The 25,008-nt window shown below is 38.7% G+C and overlaps 1 protein-coding gene across 1 annotated transcript; it reads right to left on the bottom strand.

Annotated features, from left to right (window-relative positions):
* Positions 1–19,479: 19,479 nt before the first annotated feature.
* On the bottom strand, positions 19,480–20,433 carry LOC148119792 (olfactory receptor 2W1-like). Its single transcript, XM_087896681.1, has one exon. It carries the CDS (start codon positions 20,431–20,433, stop codon positions 19,480–19,482), a length of 954 nt encoding a protein of 317 aa, XP_087752807.1.
* Between the last annotated feature and the right edge of the window lie 4,575 nt (positions 20,434–25,008).

Below are 25,008 nucleotides of genomic sequence, written 5' to 3'. Positions count from 1 at the left end.
GACTTAAAGTTCTTGTCAAACAGGTCTTTCACTTCCTTGGTTAGAGTTACCGCAAGATATTTTATGCTACTTGTGGCTATCATGAAAGGTGATGTTTCTCTGATTTCCCTCTCTGCTTCTTTATCCTTTTTGTATAGGCGGGCAACCAATTTTTTGGAGTTGATCTTGTATCCTGCCACATTACTAAAGGTGTATATAAACTGTAGGAGTTCTTTGGTAGAGTTTTTGGGGTCGTTATGTACACTATCATATCATCTGCAAATAATGAGAGTTTGACTTCTTCCTTTCCAATTTGAATCCCCTTGATCCCCTTATGTTGTCTTATTGCTATTGCTAGAAGTTCAATTACTATATTGAAGAGATATGGAGAGAGTGGACAGCCTTGTAGTGTTCCTGATTTTAGTGGAATGGCTTTGAGTTTCTCTCCTTTCAATTTGATATTAGCTGTCGGCTTGCTATTTATTGCTTTTATTATATTTACATATGATCCTCGTATACCCAATCTCTCCAAGACCTTTATCATAAATGGGTGTTGAATTTTGTCAAATGCTTTTTCAGCATCTAATGAAATGATCATATGGTTTTTTCTTTCAGTTTATTTATATGATGGATTGCATTGATAGATTTTCGTATGTTGAACCAGCCCTGCATCTCTGGGATGAAGCCCACTTGATTATAATGGATAATTTTTCTAATGTGTTCTTGGATTCGGTTTGCCAGTATTTTATTGAGAATTTTTGCGTCAATGTTCATGAGTGAGATTGGCCTGTAATTCTCTTTCTTTATTGTGTCTTTGTGTGGTTTTGGTATCAGGGTAACTGTAGCTTCATAAAAAGAGTTTGGCAATGATTCTTCTGTTTCTATATTGTGAAATACATTAGGGAGTGTAGGTATTAGCTCTTCCTGTAAGTTCTGGTAGAATTCTGCATTGAAGCCATCTGGTCCTGGGCTTTTTTTGGTAGGGAGATTTTTGATAAGAGCTTCTAATTCTTCACGTCTGACAGGTCTATTTAGATTGATCACCTGGTCTTGGTTCAACTTTGGTATATGGTACTTATCTAAAAAAATGTCCATTTCTTTTACATTTTCCAATTTTGTGGCATACAGGCTTTTGTAGTAAGATCTAATGATTCTCTGAATTTCCCCTGTGTCTGTGGTTATGTCCCCCTTTTCATTTCTGATCTTATTAATTTGAGTGTTCTCTCTCTGCCGTTTGATTAGTTTGGATAGGGGTTTGTCAATCTTGTTGATTTTCTCCAAGAACCAGCTCTTTGTTTCATTGATTCTTTGTATTGTTTTCTGTGTTTCTATTTTGTTGATTTCAGCCCTCAGTTTGATTATTTCCAGTCTTTTAGACCTCCTGGATGAATCAGCTTCTTTTTTTCTAGAGCTTTCAAGTGAGCTGTTAAGTCTCCAATGCGTGCTTTCTCCGTTTTCTTTAACTGGGCACTTAGTGCTATGAACTTTCCTCTTAGCACTGCTTTCATAGTGTCCCCTAGGTTTGAGTATGTTGTGTCTTTATTTTCATTAAATTCAAGGAAGACTAATTTCTTTCTTTATTTCTTCCTTGACCCAGGGGTGCTTCAGTAGTTGACTGTTCAGCTTCCATGAGTTTGTAGACTTTCTGGAATTAGAATTGTTGTTGAATTCTAACTTTATTTTATGGTGATCCGACAAGACACAGGTGGTTACTAATATTTTTTTTTGTATCTGTGGAAGTTTGCTTTTTTACCGAGTATATGGTCAATTTTCAAGAAGGTTCCATGAGCTGCAGAGAAGAAGGTATATTCTTTCCTATTTGGGTGGAATGTTCCATAGATATCTGTTAAGTCCATTTGATTCAATACCTCCAATAATTCTCTTATTTCTCTGTTAGGTTTCTGTCTGACTGACCTATCCATTGGTGAGAGAGGAGTCTTGAAGTCTCCTACTATTAGTGTTTGTGGTTTGATGACTGCCTTGAGTTCTAGAAGACTTTCTTTTACATAAGTGGGTGGCTTTATATTAGGGGCATAGATATTCAGGTTTGAGACTTCCTCCTGATGAATTGTTCCCTGGGGAGCAGAGGAGAGGCTACCTGAACTGGTCTTGGGCCATAACCATACTGATGAATATTTTGTATGTCACCATAGAACCTTCATCTGGTGATGGATGGAGATAGAGTCAGAGACACACATTGGAACACTGGATTTAACTCCCTAGGTCCAAATGAGAAGCAGATGGAGGGAGAACGTGAGCAAGAAAGGCAGGACTAGAGGGAACCCTCATCTGACGATAGATGGAGATAGAGACGGAGACCCACATTGGAGCACTGGACTGAGCCCCCAAGGTTCAAATGAGGAACAGAAGGAGAGAGAACATGAAAAAGGAAATCAGGACCGTGTGAGAGGTGTTCACCCTCTGATACAAGGGGACTGATCGAATGAGAGCTCACCAAGGTCAGCTGGACTGGGACTGAATGAGCATGTGATCAAACCGGAGTCTCTAAATGTGACTGACATGGGGGTTGACTGAGAAGCCATTGACAATGGCACTGGGTCTTGTTTTGTCTGCATGTACTGGCTTTTTGGGATCCTAGTCTGTTTGGATGCTCACCTTCCTAGACCTGGAGGGAGAGGGGAGGAGTTTGAACTTCCCACAGGGCAGGAAACCCTGACTGCTCTTAGGACTGGAGAGGGAGGAGGAAAGGAAGTGGGGGGAATGGGAGGGTATGGGGAGGAAGGGAGGAAGTGGAAATTTTTATAAACAAATAAATAAATTAATTAAAAAGAGCAAAAAAAGTTTGTATGCCATAAAATTGGAAAATTTAAAAGAAATGGACATTTTTAGATAAGTACCGTATACCAAAACTAAATTAAGACCAGGTGAACAATTTAAATAGACCTATAAGTTGCAAGGACATAGAAGTTGTCATCAAAAACCACCCAGCCAAAAAAAGTTAAGTACCAGATGGTTTTAATGCAGAATTCTACCAGAACTTCCAAATAGAGCTAATACCTATGCTCCTTAATGTGTTTCACATAATAGAAGCAGAAGAGTCATTGCCAAACTCTTTTTATGAAGCTACAGTTACCCTGATACCAAAACCACACAAAGACTCAACCAAAAAAGAGAATTTACAGACCAATCTCACTCATGAACATCAATGCAAAAATTCTCAATAAAATACTGGCAAATCGAATCCAAGAACACATCAAAATATTATCCATTATAATCAAGTCAGCTTTGTCCTACAGTTGCAGGGCTGGTTCAACATACGAAAATCTATCCATGTAATCCATCATATAAATAAACTGAAAGAAAAAACCCATATAATCATTTCATTAGATGTTGAAAAAGCATTTGACAAAATTCAACACCCCTTTATGATAAAGGTCTTGGAGAGATCAGGAATACAAGGACCATACCTAAATATAATAAAAGCAATATACATCAAGCCGACAGCTAACATCAAATTAAACGGAGAGAAACTCAAAGCCATTCCACTAAAATCAGGAATAATACAAGGCTGTCCACTCTCTCCATATGGCTTCAATATAGTGCTTGAAGTTCTAGCAATAGCAATGAGACAACATAAGGAGATCAAGGGGATTCAGATTGGAAAGAAGAAGTCAAACTTTTGTTATTTGCAGATGATATGATAGTGTACATAAGTGACCCCAAAAAACTCTACCAAAGACACTCCTACAACTGATAAATACCTTAAGTGATGTGACAGGATACAAGATCAACTCAAAAAACTCAGTAGCCCTCCTATACACAAAGGATAAAGAAGTAGAGAGGGAAATCAGAGAAACATCACCTTTCACGATAGTCACAAATAGCATAAAGTATCTTGGGGTAACACTAACCAAGGAAGTGAAAGATCTATTTGACAAGAACTTTAAGTCCTTGAAGAAAGAAACTGAAAAGGATACCAGAAAATGGAAGGATTTCCCATGCTCTTGGATTGGTAGGAACAATATAATAAAAATGGCAATTCTACCAAAGGCAATCTATAAATTCAATGCAATCCCCATCAAAATCCCAACAAAATTCTTCACACACCTTGAGAGAACAATAATCAACTTTATGTGGAAAAACAAAAAACCCAGGATAGCCAAAACAATCCTATATGGTAAAGGAGCTTCCAGAGGCATTACCATCCCTGAAATCAAGCTGTATTACAGAGCTACAATAATGAAAAGAGCTTGGTATTGGCATAAAAACAGAGATGTTGACCAATGGAATTGAACAGAAGATGTGGATATTAATCCACAAACCTATGAACACCTGATTTTTGACAAAGGAGTTAAAAATATTATGGAAGAAAGAAAATCTTTACCAAATGGTGCTGTCATAACTGGATGTCAACCAGTAGAAGAATGAAAATAGATCCATCTCTATCATGATGCACAAAACTCACGTTCAAATGTTTTAAAGACGTCAATATAAATCTGACCACATTGAATTTGACAGAAGAGAAGGTGGGAAGTAGCCTGCAGTACATGGGCACAGGAGACTACTTCCTATGTATAACCCCAGTAGCACAGACAATAAGAGCAACAATGAATGAATGGGACCTCCTGAAACTGAGAAGCTTCTGTAAAGCAAAGGACACAGTCATTAAGACAAAAAGGCAACCTACTGAATTGGAGATTTTCACCAACTCCACATCAGACAAAGGTCTGATCTCCAAAATATATAAAGAACTCAAGAAACTAGACATTAGAATTCTAAATAACCCAATTACAAAATCGGGTACTGAACTAAACAGAGAATTCTCAACAGAAGAAGTTCAAATGACCAAAAGACACTTAAGGTCATGCTCAACTTCCTTAGCAATCAGGAAAATGGAAATCAAAACAACTTTGAGATACCATCTTACACCTGTCAGAATGGCTAAAATCAAAAACACCAATGATAGCCTATGCTGGAGAGGATATGGACAAAGGGGACCACTCATTCATTGCTGGTGGTGATGCAAACTTGTGCAACCACTTTGGAAATCAGTGTGGTAGTTTCTCAGAAAATTGGGAATCAACCTACCTCAAGAGCCAGCAATACCACTCTTGAGAATATACCCAAGAGATGCCCAGTCCGACTACAAAAGCATTTGTTCAACTAGGTTCATAGCAACATTATTTGTGATAACCAGAACCTGGAAACAACCTAGGTGCCCCTCAATGGAAGAATGGATAAAGAAAGTGTGGTACATATACACGTTAGTGTACTCCCCAGCGGTAAAACAATGACATCTTGAATTTTGCATGCAAATGGATGGATCCTGAGTGAGATAACCCAGACCCAAAATCTGAATATGGTATGTACTCACTCATAAGTGGATTCTAGTCATAAACAAAGGATAACGAGCCTATAGTTTGCGATCCTAGAAAAGCCAAGTAATAAGGTGAACCCAAAGAAGAACATATATAGATCCTCCTGGAAATTGGAAGCAGACAAGATCGCCAGGCAAAAGTTGGGAGAATGGGGGTGGGCGTGGGGTGGGGAAAAGGGGAGAGGGATTGGAGAGAGCTTGGGGGAATGGGATGGTTGAGAAAGAGGAAGGGTGGATATGGGAGCAGGGAAGAAGATATCTTAATTAAGGGAGTCATTTTGGGGTTGGCAAGAGGTTTGGCTCTAGAGTGATTCCCAGGTGTCCACGGAGATGTCCACAGCTAGGACCCTGGGCAGTGGAGAAGAGGGTGCCTGAACTGGCCTTGTCATGTAGTCAGATTGATGACTATCTTGAATGTCACCGTAGAACCTTCATCCATCGATGGATGGAGATAGAGACAGAGACCCACATCAGAGCAGTGGACTGAGCTCCCAAGGTCCAACTGAAGAGCAGAAGGAGGGAGAAGATGAGCAAGGATGTCAGGACCATGAGGGATTGCTCCACCCACTGAGACAGTGTGCCTGATCTAATGGGAGCTCACCAAATTTTCTCTCGTGTCTTATTGTTCTATCAAGTATTTCAAGCTCTATATTGAAAAGGAATAAGTGGACAGCCCTGTATTATTTCTGATGTCAGTCGTATTTCTTCAAGTTTTTTTTCCATATAGCTTGCTGTTTACTGTGAGTTTGTCATGTATCTGTTGAGAGATGTTCTCTCCAGTCCTCTGTCTCCAGGAGGTGTATCATGAAGACAGGTTGAAATTCGTTAAGACTGTTTCTGCATCTATTGAGATGACCATGTTATTTTTGTTTTTAAGTTATATGATTTATTAATTTATTGACTTATGTATACTGAATCATCTCTAGAATAAATACAACTATATTATGGTGGATGAAGCTTTTTATATGTTTGTATATGGTTTGAAAGAATTTATTGAGTATTTTTGCATCTATGTTCATCAAGGATATTGACCCATTTTGTGTTTTTCCTTGGGTGTTGGTGTAACACCCGATTCTGTGTTACCCCCTCGGTACAGTTCCCTTGCCACTGTACCATATGCGAGTTGGGCAAGGGCCTGAAGATTGAAAGAACACACAAGAGACCTGGGTCATTTGAAAGGAGATCAGCTGAATGCGCAATGCCATTTATTCAACTTTGGGGAAATCCTATTATACCTAGCTACTGCACAAGGATTTCTGCCCAGGCAGGTGGGAAATTACCATACCAAAGATGAAACAATGCCCTACAGCTAATCACCAGGTGAGGCAGAGGGAGAATGGAACAAACAGAATGTTTAGCTGGCTCACCAGAAACTGTCCTCAAGATGCACCCCAGATGTTGGAGAATGGGTTTTGCTCTTGTTTCCATAGGAGAAGAAATATTGTGGATACCATCAAAATTAATAAAGGTTAGATTTGAATAGAAGAAACCTCTTGGAAAGAAGAAATGACAGCATCTACAATGATGATAACCATACAGGTGGTAAGAAAAACATAGAATGGGGGCAGGGTTCTTTTCTTACCTCCACAGGAAAACACTCATCTTTGAAAAATTCAAGGGACCCTGAATATTTGAATACTGACAGAAGGTAATATAACTACCCAATAAGGACTATCAAGAAAACTGAATAGGTTCTGTGTGTATGAAGCTCTGGAATATACTAAATCATATTTCTGAATTTATAGAGCTGGTTTTTGAGTTGGACTCTTGGCTCGGTCCCTCTCTAATTCCAAGCCTGTTGTTAAGAGAAAAACCCAGAGTTTCTGGAGTTTCTGTCTTATGGCAAGAGTCATGATATGAGACAGAAAGAAATATGAGTTTAGAAAACATCTTTGCTTTTCTTCATATCTATCATACTTTTCATTGAATATGTCTATCATACCTTTCATTGAATATATGTTTGTATATGTCTATATAATTAATGTTTAAGTTTTCCAAAATGAACAATGAGTTTTTCCTGCACGGACATTTGAAGCTTCCAGGAAGAAGATGGAACCCCCCCATAACAACAACTCCACTCGGTTGATATGACATCACGATACTGATAGCTCTACTACAAGTCCTGTTTTGGGTGTCAGCTGCACAGATGATTCCAACTTGGTTAGCTGAAATGGTGCACATCTTGTACAACATTCTGGCCAGACCTCCACAAAATACTCAGAGACTGTTTGCAATTTTAAAAGACATTGATCTTGAAATTTAATCATCATTTTACTTTCACAGGATTCTCCAGAAAGAACCTCACTCCCATGACAGCTGGAAGTAATTCCAGAGGACGATGTTCCCTTTCTCAGCAAAGTTTGTCCTCAGGTTTAGGAACAACATTTAGGGATTGATTATAATTAGTGTATGGTTGAAAGTTGGGAAAGGAATTTTATAAGCTCTGGTTTCTTTTTTTAAAAAAAGAGGAAAAATTGGGTAGATAATAATGGTATTTGTGAGTTATTTATAGATAATTACATCGGCATAGATTTTTGTATATGGATACAAAGTTAAATTATATTGAATACTGTGTGCATGCATGCTTCTACCTGTTTAAAACATTTTTTATGTATTGATATATCTTGTATTGATATATGTATACCATATTGCAGTGTACATTTCTACCTCTGATTAAGATACTCATATATTGTTTATGTATTGATATTTATTGTTTACATGTGGAGGTCATTGTCCTCACTTATTGCACAGTTGTTTATTCTCTTAGTCTTTAAGTTAGATACATGTTAAGAATTGTAGATCAATAGTCACCTATGTCTGTCATATTTACGGTTAGACTAATCAGGTTCTTTAGATACATAGAGATTATATATAAATAGTCTTCAACCTCTTCGAAGAGCTGTAGAAAATGGCATCTAATTTAATCTTAGAGTTCTGTGTAATGAGACACAATCACTCCTGGCAACACTGACCTATTCCCGCGAGATTGTTGAGCACCAAAGACACTCCACTTGGAGCTTGTCTTCTTGACAAAACCGGCCTCTGGGCAAGGAACTGCCCATACCTTAACTACTGACAAATACACAGTATCCAGAAATGGATAAGCAGAACTGTCAAATCTTGCCAAGACAGGGTAAGACGGTTTTGAAAAATCTCTTGCCTGTTAAAATCCAGAAATGGATAAAATTCAAATAAGGATAAACAGAACTGTTAAATCTTGCCAAGACAGGGTAAGATGGTTTTGAAAAATCTCTTGGCTGTTAAAAATAATCTGTCAGTTATTCTAGGCCTTACTCAAAGTTGGTTGCTTCAATGCTGCAAACAGGTCTTTGGTGATTGCCCAGGTAGCCAGTTGTCTCTATGATTTGTTGCATGATTTGGAAGTTCTTTGATTGCACTTCCTAATTACTCAGGTAACATTATTTCCCTTCTTGGATCTTCTAAGGGGTTGAAGATTAGATAAATGTAGCTACTTTCCTCTCTCATGACTTGGCCAAGTTATTTGTTATACAAGACTTAAGCCTGTTATAATAGGATATTTGTACTTATTGTATATAATTGTATAGGTTTGTACTTACTGTATATAATTTCATAGTAGGCTTAGAACTCTCTTACTTAAACGAAAGGGGGAGGTGCTGCGTGAGTACCTTCCTCTGCTTCAGCTAATTGTCGCTGAAGCACGAGCCCACAGTGTTGCGGGAGAGCCTTCCGCTCCTTCAGCCAATAGCCGCTGAAATACCAGCCCACTGGGGCGTGGTACATTTCTCTTTAAAAGAAGAGTAGCAAGCCTCGACTAGGCCTCTTAGTTCCGGCGCTTGGTTCCGGCTCCTGCGACTAGGCTCCTTTCCTGACGGTTTATGTGCATGTAAGTTTACCCACCAAAATAAATACCCCTTTAAAACATTACTGGTGTAGGATTGATTCGCCATTAGACTAGAACAGGAGAATTCTGGGAACAGCAAAGACTCAGTCTACAGTCATCACCCAGATGCAGAGGAAGCAAGATGAGAATGCTTTGCTGATAAAAGTTACCAAGCCATGTGACTGACACAGGCAAGAATTATAAGCTAATGTAGGATGCAAGAGTTAATAAGAAGCCTGAGCTAATAGGCTAACCAGTTTATGATTAATGTAGACCTCTGTATGTTTCTTTGGGACTGAACAGCTGTGGGACCAGGTAAACCTCTCTCAAAAAATAGCACCAGTGTGGACACCTAAATACACTTAAAACCTGAAATAGTTTGGGAAGTAATTCTAGACACAAAAGAACAGAGTTAAGCATGGCTTCTTGGTAGCAGCATTTTCTCAGGTGGGCTCTGTTTGCTAGAGACAAGTGTGTCTCATTTAAGAGAAATTTCCTGACTCAGCTTTAGCTGCGAAACCTTGTAGCTCTTTTAAGAGGCCCTGCCTTGAAACACTTAAATGTTGTTGATGAATAGCTGGCTGCATGCTTTTTGGTGGTAGCAGGAACCTTGAAACCCCACAGAGTTCTGGCAATAAACATGGCTCTGGCCAGTACCTCAACCTGAGGCTAGACTCTCAGAAAGCTAAGGAATGGGTCCTAGCCATATCACTTAGAAAATTAAAGAGTCATATGGTCAGTAAAAGAGAGATATACAGTAAAGATAGATACAGATGAAAAAACTTCTAAGTGCTTTATAGTGTGTTTAAAAATATATGTAGGCTTAGGAGAGAAAACAAAAAGGATGAAGGAGACAGAGAGAGAGAGAGAGAGAGAGAGAGAGAGAGAGAGAGAGAGAGAGAGAGAGAGAGAGAAGTTGGGTGTGGTGGTGTGGTAGTACACAGCTTTAATCCCAGCACTTGTGAGGAAGAGGCAGGCAGCTCTCTGTGAGTTCAAGGACAGCCTTGTCTATGGAGTGAGTTCCAGGGCAACCAAAGGTACACAGAGAAACCTTGTTTCAAAAAACCAAAAATCAAAAAGAAAAAGAAAAAAACATAGAGTTTAAAATAAAGCCACATAAAGATGAAAAATACACAGAGAATCTGGATACTATATATTTTTGTGTTGTCTTTGAATTGTATGACATCTGAGTAAGGATCAGCAGCTGCTAAAAAACATTTGATTTTAAATGCTGCTGGATGAATTCAACATATATATTTTGAAAATGCCTTGACTTCAAAATTTTAGTCAAAAGATATGTTTCTTTGAAGAAGAGGTTTTTCTTTTATTTCCACAGGAAATGAGAAGTTGAGAATTCATTCTGGGTTAGGAGAAATCAGTATTGATCAAGGAAGACCCTTGAAAAATCTCCAATTGGAGCAGATCACCTAGATGATCCAATGTTTCAGAGGACCTGTGTTGGTGTTTTTTCTTAGTTCTGCATCCAAAACAGACTCCAGACTGCTGGCTGAGATGATTAAGCCTCACAGGATATTTCAGTCAGGACTTGATTATAATCCTGAATTTTCTTTAGGTCCCCATAAGATTATTAGCACCCCCCCAACCAGTGGAAAGTAGCCTTGAACCACACCCACATTTCCAAAATATAGATTATGGGTGTTTGTTTTTGTTTAGAATGTTGGTTACAAGTTCTTATGGTTAATGGTCATGAAAAAAGCTAAGCAAAGGAGATTAGATTCAGAGTTTTTATTTTGAAGAAAAGGCAGGGTGCTGCGGGACAATGGTCTTGTACCTAGTCTCTTGTATTGTTTTAATAAAGTGCTTAGTGGCAAGTAGCCAGGCAGGAAGTATAGGTGGGGGACTAAAACAGGAGAATTCTGGGAAGAGGAATGACTCAGTCTGTAGTCATCACCCAGACATAGAGGAAGCAAGATGAGAATGGTTTGCTGATCAAATTTACCAAGCTATGTGGCTGACACAGACAAGAATTGAGTTAATGTAGGATGTAAGAATTAATAAGAAGCCTGAGGTAATAAGCCAACCAGTTTATAATTAATGTAGACCTCTGTTTGTTTCTTTGGGACTGAACAGCTGTGGGACCAGGGAGGACAGAAATCTCAGGCAACAAGCACTAGGGGTAATCCTGCTTCCACTGCCTCGCAGATTTCCTTAACCATACTGTTGTCACCCACTTTCAGAGGGCCTAGTTCGGACCTATGAAAGTTTTCCAGCTGTCTGTCCAGAGTCAATGAGCTCCTACTACCTTGGGTCAGTTGTTTTTGTAGGTATACACATCATGGTCTTGGCCCTTTGCTCATATTATTGCCCCCCCATCTCTACTATCGGATTCCAGGAGCTTGGCCCAGTTCTTAGTTGTGGATCTCTGCATCTGCTTCTATCAGATACTGTATATAAGAATATATATGTCTCTGATGACAATTAAGGCAGTCATCAATCTGTTTACAGGGGAAGAACAGTTAATGTGCCCTCTTTACTATTGCTTAGATTCTTAACTGGGGTTATTCTTGTGGATTCTTGGGGATTTCCCTAGTGCTAGGTTTCTCGCTAACCCCATAATGGATGTTTCTATCAAGATATGTCTTTCCTTGCTCTCTCTCTCCTTCCCCATCTCAACTTTCTGATCCCTCATGTTCTCCTCCTACCTTCCTTTACTCACTCCTCACTTTCCTTTTCCCCTCTTCCTCATGCAAGTCTCTCTGCCCAACCACCTCACCTATTATTTCTCTTGCCTTGCTATTAGCCATTAAGCTTTTTAGTAGACCAATCAGGTGTCTTAGGTAGGCAAGATAAAACAAATACAACACATCTTTACATAATTAACCGCAGCATTAAGTAATGCATCTTTTGTTACGGAAGGCAGCAGAAACAAGGCTAACACACCTTCAAATAAAGTAATTTTCCTCAGCATAAACAAGTAAAACACGTCTTTACCTACTTAAAATATCAATAAAGGCATTTAGTGATATAAACTTGTCTGTTAGAACAACCTTCATTATTGTCCCATAGGTTTGGCTATGTTGTATATTCATTTTAATTCGATTCTAGAAAGTCTCTGATTTCTATCTTAATTTTGGCCTTGACATTTCATTCAGTAAAGAACTGTGATGTGGGATGTCCTTCTGTAATATGTTGCTTTATTGGTTGATGAAAAAAGCTGTTTTCACCAATGGCTTAGCACTGTAAAGCCAGGTGGGAAACACACACACACACACACACACACACACACACACACACACACACACACAGACAGACACACACACACACACACACACACACACACACACACAGAGAGAGAGAGAGAGAGAGAGAGAGAGAGAGAGAGAGAGAGAGAGAGAGAGAGAAGTCAGAGTCAGGGAGACACCTTGTAGCTGTGGAAGGAGAAAGGCGCCTACCTGTAGGTCACAGCCTTGTGGTGAAACATGGATTGATAAGAATGGGATAATTTAAGTTGCAGGAGTTAGTTATTACGAAGTCTGAGGTAATAGACCAAACAGTATTTTAATTAATATAGTTTCTTTCTGATCATTTGGGAACAAGCGGCCGGGAAGTGAAAGCGCAGTCTCTGCTTACAGAACTGTTCAGTTTCTACGAGTCTGTAAACTTTCCGTTGTTGATATCCAGCTTTGATCTGTGGTGGTCAGAGGAGTTGCACTGTGTTGTTTTGATTTTCTTGTATCTGTTGAGACTTGAGGCAATGGTCAATTCTGGACAAAGTTCCATAAGGTACAGAGTAGAAAGCATATTCTTTTGTGTTTGCGTGAAATGTTTTGTTATAGGACCTAACCTATGTGTTAGGTCCATTTGGTTTATAACTTCAGTTATTTCCCACAGTTCCCTATTTAGTGGTTTTTCTGCATAACTTGTCTATAGCTGATAGTAGGGTATTAGTCCCCCACTATCAGTGTATGAGAGACAGTATGCGATTTAAGATGCAGGATTTTTTTTTTAACAAACTTTGGGCACTTGTGTTTTGGGCATAGAGGCTGAAATGTCCTCTTGATGGCTTTTTCCTTCCTCATCTCTTCTGTTTAGTTTTGGTTTGAAGTCTATTTTGTCAGAATTCAAACACTGAAACTAGCTAGTTTCTTAGGCTCCTTTCCTTGGAATATCTTTCCAACCCTTTACTTTGACTTGATGTTAAGATGTGTTTCTTGATTCGGCAGAAGGATGGATTCTGGTTGTGCATCTACTCTGTTAATTTGTGTCTTTTGGTTGGGGAATTGAGATGACTGATATTGAGAGGTATGTAGAAACAATGATTTTTGTTGTTTATTTGTTTGTCTGTGTTCATATGTGTGCTTTCCTTCTTCTGATTTTTCTCGTCTAGGATTGTTTATTCCCTGTGTTTTCTTGCATGTAGTTAAACTCTTTAGGTTGGAGTTTACCTTCTAGAACCTTCTCTAGGGCTTAAATTTGGTTTTATCATGTGTGATCTTATTTTCTCATCTACAGTTGTTGAAAATTTTGCTGAATATAGTACTCTGGACTGTCATCTGTGGTATCTTTGAATCTGAACAACTTTTGTTCAGGCTCTTCAGGCTTTTAGATTTTCCAATTAGAAGTCAGATGTAGGGACTGGAGAGATGGCTCAGCAGTTAAGAGCACTGACTGCTCTTCCAGAGGACTCAGGTTCAATTGCCAGCACCCACATGGCAGCTCACATCTGTCTGTAACTCCAGTACCAGTAGACCTGACACCCATGGCAAAACAGCAATGTTCAAAAACAAAGTAAATTAAAAAATAGGTCCATCTTTACATTCCCCTACAGCTTTTAATATTTCCTCTGTTCTGTACCTTTATTTCTTTGGTTATATTATGTTGAGGGAACCTTTTCTTTGTTGTCCACTCTATTTGATGTTCTATGTGCTTTTTGTACTTTGATAGTTATCTCCTTTGTTAGGGAATATCTCCTGGAGATCTGGTCATGGGTGATTGAACTTGGAGGAATGGATGAAGAGGTGAGACTCTGCAGTTTGCCTATCTACTCCCCTAAAAGACCGGCCTGAGGGTTCCCAAAGATTTGCCCACAAGTATTAAGAAAATTTTCTTCTATGTTTCTGTTAAAATTACTTTTCTGTGTATTTGACTTGTGTTTCTTCTTCTTCCACTATTTATTTTATTCTTAGATTTGGTCTTTTCGTAATGTCCCCAAAATTTTTGGAAGTTTTGTGTTAGGAGTTTTTTTGATTTGACATTTTCTTGACCAGTGAATTTATTTCTTCTACTGTGCCTTCAATGCCAGATGTTCTTTCTTTTCTCTCTTGTGTTCTGTTGGTAAAGTTGGCCTTCACCAACTGTTCAGGAAACAGCTCGTTTCTTTTGAAGTTTCCAGATTTTCCTCTGTTTGAGTTTTCTTTATTGATTTCATTTCTATTTTCTTTCAAAGTTTATTAAATTATAAAAGTTTCCATTTCCGCCCCTCCTCCCAATACCCTCCCACTCCCCCCACTCCCTCTCCTCCTCTCTCTCCATCCCTAAGAGCAGTCAGGGTTTCCTGCCCTGTGGGAAGTTCAAGTTCCTCCCTCCTCCCTCCAGGTCCAGGAAGGTAAGTATCCAAACAGACTGGATCCCAAAAATCCAGTATATGCAGAGGAAACAAGTCCCAGTGTCATTGTCAATGGCTTTTCAGAAAGACTCCGGGCCAGCCACATTCAGAGAATCCGGCCACATTCAGAGAATCTGGTTGGATCACGTGCTCGTTCAGTCCCAGTCCAACTGGCCTTGGTGAACTCTCATTAGATCAGTCCCCTTGTATCAGTGGGTGAGCGCACCCCTCGCGGTCCTGATTTCCTTTTTCATGTTCTTCCTCCTTCTGCTCCTCATTTGGACCTTGGGGGACTCAGTCCGGTGCTCCAATGTGGGTCTCCGTCTGTGTCGCCATCCATCGTCGGATGAAGGTTCCCTCTGGTCTTGCCTTCTTTGATCACGTTCTCTTTCCTTCTGCTTCTCGTTTGGACCTAGCGAGTTAAGTCCAGTGTTCCAATGTGGGTCTCTGTCTCTATCTCCATCCATCGCCAGCTGAAGGATCCATGGTGATAAGCAAAATATTCATCAGTATGGTTATGGGTTTAAGTCACTTATGGTTTTATTCATTGTTTCTATTGAATGTTTTTGTGTCTTCATAGATTCCTTCAAGGCTTTCGATTGTTTCCTTTTAAAAGAACTGTATCATATTTCTAAAGAATGTTTTAAGGTGTTTTATTTGTGCTTCAAATGTTGGAAAATTCAGGGCATTCAAGATAGGGTTGTTGGTTCCTAGCGAGCACACAGTGTTCTTGCTGTTATTGTGTTTTTGCACTGGTGTCTAGGTATTTTGGATTGGGAAGATAGTAATTCTAGGTGCTGATATCTGGTGTTGTCCTTGTTAGGTTGGTGTTTTGTTCCTTCATTTCTGTTTCCTCTATTGTTGCTAGGAGAGTGGTGACTGTGTGTTGTCTGTAGGAAAATCCATTGGGGGTCTTGATAGGTTTGGCAACTGGGAGTACCATGTAAAATGTGTTTCTGGGATCTGAGACTTAGGTGTGGTGATGGGCTAGAGGGCAGTGGTGGGGTTTCACAAGAGGAAGGTGTTACAAGGAGCGGGTTTCTTGTTCGTCCCAGCCGTCTGGCTAGCTTACACCCATAATAACCACACAGAAACTGTATTAATTAAAACACTGGTTGGTCATTAGCTCTAACTTCTTATTGGCTAACTCTTACATATTAGTTTAACCCATCTCCATTAATCTGTGTATTGCCACATTGCAGTGGCTTACCAGAGATTCTAACCAGAGTCCATCTCCAGCGGAGGATCCATGATTTCTCTGACTCTGTCCTTCTTCCTCCCAGCATTCAGTTCTGTTTTTTTCCACCTAAGTTCTACCCTATCAACTAGGCCCAGGCAGTTTCTTTATTCATTAACCAGTGAAAGTAACACACAATCAGAAGGAACTCCTACACCAGGGAGGAAAGCTGGTTGTTCTACAAGGATCTGTTTTTTATTCCTCGGGAACAGAGACTGGGAGTGAGGAGAAGGCACAGAAGGTCTGCCAGAGGTCTAGGTATTAGACTGGGGCTCTTAGAACTGGACTTGGTGGAATGCAGGGAAGAGTGACGATCTGCAGTGAGTCTACCTGATTCCCTGGCAGGAGTTGCAATTGGGTTCTTAGGATGTCCCTGCTGGAGTTTGGGACTGGGTAAAGAAAGAAGTTGGAGGAAGAAGGTTAGGAGGGAAAATTCTGTGGGATCCATTGAGGATGGAGTGGGGTTTGAGGCTGCAGCACGTGTTTTGCTGCAGAGGGAGAGAAGAGACTGGGGGATTGGACTTGGAAGAATAGAGTTGGAGGTGAGAATCGGAAGTTAATCTCTGTACTATCTTTTTTTAATGTGTATGTATTGAAAAGTGTTGATCCTGTTGGGTGGTGGTAGCATACGCCTTTTATCCCAGCACTTGTGAGGCAGAAGCTGACAGAGGCAGATCTCTGTGAGTTCAAGGCCAGGCTGGTCTACAGAGTGAGTTCCAGGACTGACTGCATAGGTACTGGGAAACCCTGTCTCATAAACAAAACAAAACAACCAACAACAGCAACAAAAAAGTGTTGATCTTGTTGTGTGGACCTTATATCAGTGTGGCAAATCTCATAAATGTTGACATGATTCCTTGTTCAAAGAAGCAATTTATTAAAGTTAAAATTCAATTTAATTATCATTATTATTATTTATTTTCATTTACATTTCTTTACATTTCCAGTCATAAGTTATTCATTTGAGATAAGGTTGATTAGCTAACATAGGCATAGAGAAGTTCAATTTTTAATAATAGGATACATTTCATGTAATGATCTAAATTTATATGTAAATTCAGATAAACAAATATATTTGAGATATTACTTGATATCTAGCTTAAATGCAAAAAAGATAAGCAAGAGATAAATAAAAATTAGATACACACACAAATAGTTCTTGGTAGGCAGTGTAACATCCTTCTACGGGTCCCTAACTATAGTTTATTTTAGATATTTAGTGTACTAAAGCTAGGAAATGGTTATTATACCATTGAACTTCATTAATCACACACCTTACAAAGATTAGAGGAAACATAAGATGGAATAGTGAGTTGGGTGGCATTCATCCCAGAACATACAAGCTGTGCAGTGGGATGGGGAAAAAATTTTCAAAGAGATATGAGGAGGAAGGTAGAGAAATTCACAATATCTTATTCTGTATTAAATGCATTTTATGTGAGCTGTTATAGTGTTCTCTGATTGGCCAAGTAAGTAATCATCCAATGACTTCCTTCTTTATAGTTCATGAATTATGAAGCAATAGAGGAAAAAAATATCATGATAGCTTTAGCTTTCACTGAGGTTTTCTGCTAATTCGTTTTTATTTAAATTATCTAAAAGTAAGTTTTTAGAGATGTATATGTGATAACAGAATGCAACAAAGCTTAAATAAAATACTATTTTCATTAAAGCTAAATGTTATGATATATGGAAATAAAGATTTTATTTACCTTGTGAATTTTCATCACATACAAGCACTGCAATGTGACCTGTTAACATTCAAACACATTTCATAGACAAATAAAAAGTGTGTTATCAAATGACAAATAAAAAGTGTGTTATCAAATTTATCATATTACTTTTTCATTAAAGTAAAATAATCATGGAATGAATGAATACACACACACATACACACACACACACACGGGGGAACAAATAAGAAATAAGATAGTGTTGTAACCTTTAAAAATTTATTTTATGTATATTTGTGTTTTGCCTGAATAGATGGCTGTGTACTACATGTGTGCTTGGCACACTTGGGGTCCAGAAGTGTCTGATCTCCTGGAACTAGGGACAGAGACAGTCATGAGCCACCATGTGGGTGCTGGGAATCAAATTCAGGTCCTCTGGAAGACCAACCAATGCTCTTAATCACTGAGACATCAATCCAACCCTTTGTTGGTCACTTTTAAGACAGTTTAGTCTGTCACTCATCTCAAAAAAAAATTCAGCAATTGCAAAAGATGTTAGATCCAAATATCACTGAACAAATGGTAAACAAGTGACTCTTTAGGTAGGGCTGAAGATGATTGCAGCCATACATACTGCATTTTCTAAGCTAACTATAAATAAATGTATTGATGATACCACAGATTATCTAATAGACGAAATTATTTATAAGCCTGGGCATATGGTACAGTTGGTAGGGTGCTTACTTAGCATGTATGAAGCCTTGGGTTCAATCCAGAGCACCACACAGACTGGGTATGGTAGCACACACCTGTTTCCCAGGACTTGGCAGGTTTAGAAAAGAGGAAGAAAAAGCTCATGGCTATCCTCAGCTATATAAGAAGGTGTTTTTTAAAATTACTTTATAAATAATACCAATCAAAATTTCCACTTCCTCCCCTCTACCCACTTCCTTCCCGTGCCCTCACATACCCTCTTCTCTCCCACTCCAGTCCTGAGAGAGGGCAAGGTACCCTACCCTGTGGGAAGTCCAAGGCCCTCCCCCACTACATCCTGGCTTAGGAAGGTGTGCATCCAAATAGAATAGGATCCCAAAAGGTCAGTACATGCAGTAGAGACAAATCCCAGTGCCATTATCATTAGCTTCTCAGTCTGCCCTGATTGTCAGCCACATTTAGAGGGTCCAATTTGATCCCATGCTCATTCAGTCCCATTTCGCTAGATTTGGGGAGCTCCCATTAGATCAGGCACACTGTCTCAGTGGGTTGATCATCCCCTTGTAGTCCTGATTTCTTTGCTCATATTCTCCCTCCTTCTGTTCTTTATAAGAAGTTTAAGAGAGTCTTGGTTTTATAAAAACCTGACTCAAAAACAGACAGACAAAGAGAGACATACAGTCATACTGACAGACAGACAGAGAGGCAAATGAATACATCAAATTATTTGTAAATTGTTATTTAATGTACAAAATACAATGCACATGAAATCATTTGGGTCAATGTTTTGGAAAATGTGAGCATTAACATCGAAAATCTAGAATGAGCCAAAGCAGTTTCCATGGACATGCCAAATAAATTAAAATGCATTCACGTTTACAGTTTCGCAATCGGAGATTCTCAGGGACTGGTATTCCGTGAGAATATGCCAATGGTTAGAAACCTGAAAGATCTGCTTGATGATCCTCAAGTTGTTTGCATCCATGCAAGTTCTGTATGAAAGAATAACTTCAACCATTGATTTCTATGAACAAAGATCATTATTTATTCAAATCTAATTGAGATAAGTTACTTCATTGCTTTGTGCTCTCTAATACGTTTCCATGACTTCTAGTTTCTCCTTACTTCTGCAAATCTGTGGTAAAACCTCATGAGTTTTTTCAACGCATCTTTCATGTCTCTGTTCCTTAGGGTGTAAATGAGAGGGTTGAGGCTTGGAGTGATGATGGTGTAAAAGAGGGTGAGGAACTTGCCCTGGTCCTTGGAGGCCCTGTTACCTGGTTGTAAGTACAGATAGATAATAGCTCCATAGAATATAGAGACCACAGTGAGATGAGACCCACAGGTATTCATTGCCTTTTTTCGGCCTGCCTTTGACTTCATGTTGAGCACAGTTTTGGCTATGTAGCCATAGGAAATAAGAATAAGAATGAGGGGCATAAGGACAATAACAATGCCTAGGGCAAAAACAGCCATTTCGACATCTGTGGTGTCTACACAAGCTATCTTGACCATGGCTGGCAACTCACACAAGAAATGATCCAGAAGGTTGTGTCCACAGCGAGGCAAATTCACAGTGAGTGTGCATAATAGTACAGAGTTGGCCAAGCTAATACTCCAGACCATGACAATCATCTTGATACACAGTCGTGGATTCATGATTACAAAATAGTGCAATGGCTTGCAGATAGCTGTGAAACGGTCATAGGACATGACAGCCAGGAGAAGACACTCGATAGAGCCTAGCCACATATACACATAGAGCTGAACTATGCAACCCCCAGAGCTGATGGTCTTTTCAGGTCCCCACAAGTTAACCAGCATCTGGGGGACAATGCTGGTTGTGAAACACAAATCCAGGAAAGATAAATTCCTGAGGAAAAAGTACATTGGTGTGTGGAGATGGGGATCCAGCAGGGACGCAAGAATGATAGCTGTGTTACCCACCAACGTAACAATGTAGAAGAAGGTGACAACTCCAGAGAGGATCATTTCCAGTTGAGGGTGTTCAGAGAAGCCAAGCAGGATGAAAACATGCAGGGCACTGTAATTTCTTGGGTCCATAGCCTTCCAGTGTTTATATTCTACAGTGTAGGAAGAGAAGGAGAGGGAGGTAAGGGGAGATAGTGGGTAGGGTGACAAGGAGAACAAGAAACATTGTCAGTGGAGACGATGAAAGTAAGTTGTAGAATACAGAATTAACGGCAGAAAACAATTAGGCTAACAATGGAAGGAATTAATGGATACATGTTGCCTACCATAGTCAACTTGTCATGTTCCTGTTGAAGACTGTTTGATGTAAATGAGTTTAATATTTGATTTTTCTTTTTATCTAGATGACCTTGAAGTGTTGGCTCTCATCTCAGGATCTGAATTCTTCACACACATATTGGAAGTCTGGAAAAGACAGAGTTGAAAAATAACATAACTGTTTGGTATCTTATGACAGTCTTTAATGTATATGGAAGATACTCTTTTCCCTGCTAAGAGAAGTCATGTGTAAATTTAGCTATTTTGTCAATATCAGATTAAAAGTAAAATATTCCTCAGTCTTCCTTCTTTTATTTGAAGAACGCTTTGGTCCTCTTGTTTATTCTTAAGTGATCTAGAGGTTTTTCCAGGCCCATTTTTTCTTTTTATATATTCAACCTTTCTTCTACCTAAATCTGATATAATTTAACATATAAATATATATTTCTCACTTTAAAATATTTCAGCCACTGTCATTGCATTCTAAATCATTTTGACATCATGCCTTGATTCTTGTTTTACACCTTTACACAATTCTAAAGTTCACCAAGGTCTTGCCACCCATGTGCTTAACAATGTATCAACTGATTTTAGAAGTACTCTCATTTTGGAATACTGCCCTGATACACCTGTGTTCTTTGCTACCCATATAAGCCTCAGCATGCCTACCTTATATTCCAATTTTCACATTCACAGTTGGTTTTCTCTTTTTTCAAACATTTTAAAGGTCATTTCTCTCTCAAACCCTAACTCCTCTTGTTCTCTGGATTGCTCATCTTTGTTTTGAGACAACCTGTTAGTGTTTATCATATTTATTAGGCGCATGGTCAAACATATTCACACATTTTTTTTCTCTTCTACTGATTATGTATGCCTATCTTCTACAAGAAGCCAATAACAGGTAGCTAAAGAAATTGTGTTTAAGTGTTTGAATTCCAGAAGAAAGACACTGATTGGGTGACACAGCAAATTGCATAAAATCCTACCTTGGGACAAGCCAGGAAAGGTGATCGCTGCTGTTTAAAGAAAGGTTTCTTCCCTGCAAGGTTCTGTATCCACTGTGTTCTGAAGGTTTTGAGGCTGAAGCTTTTGTAGCTTCAGTTGAGCATGGATTTCTTGCTCGGCTTCACATGTACTTCGTGACCCTGTGATCAATGACTTCTACAGCCCTCTTGTTAATTTGAATTTGTACAATGATCGCATAAACCTCAAAATAGAAGATAGAAACCAATTATTCTGTGAATTTCAGGCTCTAACCATCCATTTCTGTGCCCTGTAGTCTGGTGTGCTGAACCTACTTTTTATATATTTACACACCATCCCCTACCCTATAGGTCTCTTGGCTTTCCTTAGTAGGATGGAGAAACTGCTTCAGGAAGAGCTGTGCTATGCCCACCATTCTTTTATAGATATTATTCTTGCAGCCCGATTGTATACAGAACTTGTAACACAGTTTTAACACCGAGCTGTCAAACTCTAAGGGGGCTGCTCACTTCTAGACAATACTTCAATGAGAAGAATGTTCTTTTTGTTACTATCTTTTCTCTATTAAGCACAGTAAAGCTAATTTTCACTCTTAAAAATAAATCTTTCATTTATATAACAACTCTCCCAATTGTTTACTATGTGATACCAGGAAATGTAAGAAAACTGCTCAATTCAGTTTTTCATAAAGTATTGGGAACAAAAGATATACCTACTGTAGGGACTAAAGATCAAATGGGGGAAAAATTGCAAGTGGCTTAGAACAGCTCTGGAGACAGCATTTTTCAGTAATATTTCTCTACCAGACCTGGCTTAATGTACATAATCAGGTAAAACATAGGTTAAGACTATTAGAAATTCTCTAAAGCACTGCTCTTATACTTTAAGAAAGCAAATATGACCTCTGTGGTTCTCTTCCCTTTCTAATATATCTACTACACACCCCAATGTAAATACATTAACAAATAAAAATACCCTATAAAAACAGTAGAAAAATCACTTGCCACTATTGCTTTTCAATTAAAATTTAGGCTTATATTTTGTGACATTGTTTAAGTGAAATGATAATAAGAAGTAATTGATGAGAAAGTTATCTGTATATAAAACACTTATTCAGTTTGCTGAAAATCATTTATAACATTAGTCTGTACTCCAAGAACTCAGAACAATTCAATAGTATTTCAACATAGATTTTCTTCAATACCCATGAGCATCTAAGAACTGCTGACATGTATGTCAAGTGAGTTGCTGAACAACATGTATTGTCCAACGTTACATAGATAACTTACCATCTGAAGAAAAATATAACAAGGGCTGCACCCTACTGTACCATATTGACACAACAGTGATATTTGACATGTAGCTAAATAACATATCAAACTTCCAATAGGGATGCATAGATGAGGCAGAAATCAACTTCTAAAGGTGATGGATAACATTGCAACAAAGGTTGTGGTGATGACTTCCTGGGCATTTTCATGCCACTCAAAAGGTAATGTATAAAATATTATGTTAAAAAGAATCCCAGCTAGATATAAAACTGTTGCTTCTATGTACATCCTTGGGTGCCCCTCTGCATAGATGTAATACAAAAGCTCTGTATTTTGTTAGCTATGATCTTTCAAATAATTTCATTAGGATTATGAGAAAATTTACTTCAAATTGTGGCCCTGATTCAAAAGTATGCACATTCACTTAACTGTCTGGCTTGTGCTTGAAATGTTATTTTGAGAGAGTCATTTCAAGATTTCTTTAGCAACAGTTTCTCACACTTAACTGAACCTGATTTTACTATTGATCAACCTGCACAGGAAGAAAAATGATCATCTGAGATGTGTTACACCCCAAAATGTCCAATCAGAGGAACAAATAGTCTGTGCACATTGATTTTGACTAGAACACTTGTCAGAAGTAATGAAAATTCTTTTAAAATTGAAGGCAATCTCATGCTGCTAATTCTTTTTTTAAATTAATTAATTAATTAAAAATTTCCACCATGCTGTTAATTCTTTAATAAATGTCACTTTCACTACAACTCAGAGCTTAATTTAGGAAGGAATAAAAATTCATATTCCCTGTAAAATATACAAAACAACCCCATCAAACAACTTTTAGTATTGTGTATCAGGAAACCTACAAATGGATTAAAAAGATTCTGAATCTTTGTCTAACTTGATTTCTCAAGAACAAAATTTATAAGTTCCTCATTTTAAATTTAATCTATATTACTTGTTTATACTTCTGCTGTGTCAAAATGTATGAAATAAAAAATAAAATGCAATTTTGTGCTCTCCTCTTGTAATTACGAATAAATTCATTTTCTACTGTATAACATAGACAAGGGAGAACAATCTTTTTTGCAGAGATTTAACGTATCTTAGACTTCTGGGCAGAAGCTCGAATGACAATTTATCCCTGTGACAATTTAAGGTCTTTTCTTTTATTTCTCACATGATTTTGACAACGAAGGAAAACTTTTTTCCAGGGATAATATTAAGATTGGCCTCCCTGTACTCGAAAAGCCCCCGTTCCCGATGTCTTATCTCTCCCTTGCTGGGTCCAGGATGCTGAAAGCAGGGCTGCTGTAGTGGTCCCTCTGCAGGGCTGCGGCTGTCTCACCATCTCCAAGTAGCATCTCTGTGAGGAAGCTCTTCCTCATGGGGATGCTTCAGAGCCTCTGCACAGATGACTCCAGCCCACGGCTGCAGCTGTCTCGGGCTCGCCTGTTTCCTTTCACTCTAGATGAACGTGGACGCATGCCTGGATTGTAGAGAAATGTGAAAACCGACCATAAAATCCAGCATAAATGCTGAGCAAAATCCACCAATAAGGTCAGCCTTCTGTTGACTTCCTGAGGTGCTGTGGACAGACCAGACACTGAAACACTGAAATACAATTACCTTGATGTTTCCTTAAGACACTGTTAAGAGGTGAAAACTTGCACAGCATGCAGGGAAACTGAAGGACAGAGGAGTAAAGGATGCATTTCCGAGTTATTTTTCTTGACTATTAATGCATTACAAATAAAAAGTGGTCCCTTCATGCACATTTTACGCATAAACCAAGCTTATGGCAAAAAATCCACTGAATAAAATGACCTTACCATAACACCACACATGGATGATAGTGTAATAAGTTTGCTTTGAGCAGATTAACTTAAATAAGCTATGCATTTCCAATTTAATCTATATCTCCCTCTTTCATGACTCAGTAGTTGCCTCAGATACCCAAGTTGAGAAAAGTCACTCCTAAAAGGGAAGATGTATGCTCCAAAGTCCCAAGCAGTAAGCTCAGTTTCACTATAATTATATTTTCATTCAGTTGTCTTGGTGATCTTGAGGGATGATTAAATACGTCAGTGCCCATTAATATTAATTTTGTTGCCTCATAGGAGGCTTATTTAAA

Source organism: Myodes glareolus, chromosome 14 (assembly GCF_982192425.1).
Source record: "Myodes glareolus chromosome 14, mMyoGla1.1, whole genome shotgun sequence".
Taxonomy (NCBI): domain Eukaryota; kingdom Metazoa; phylum Chordata; class Mammalia; order Rodentia; family Cricetidae; genus Myodes; species Myodes glareolus.
This window is presented reverse-complemented; position numbering and strand designations above follow the sequence as displayed.

Coding starts and splice junctions, on each gene's coding strand:
- LOC148119792 (XM_087896681.1), bottom strand. CDS start 20,433: ATGGACCCAAGAAATTACAGTGCCCTGCATGTTTTCATCCTGCTTGGC.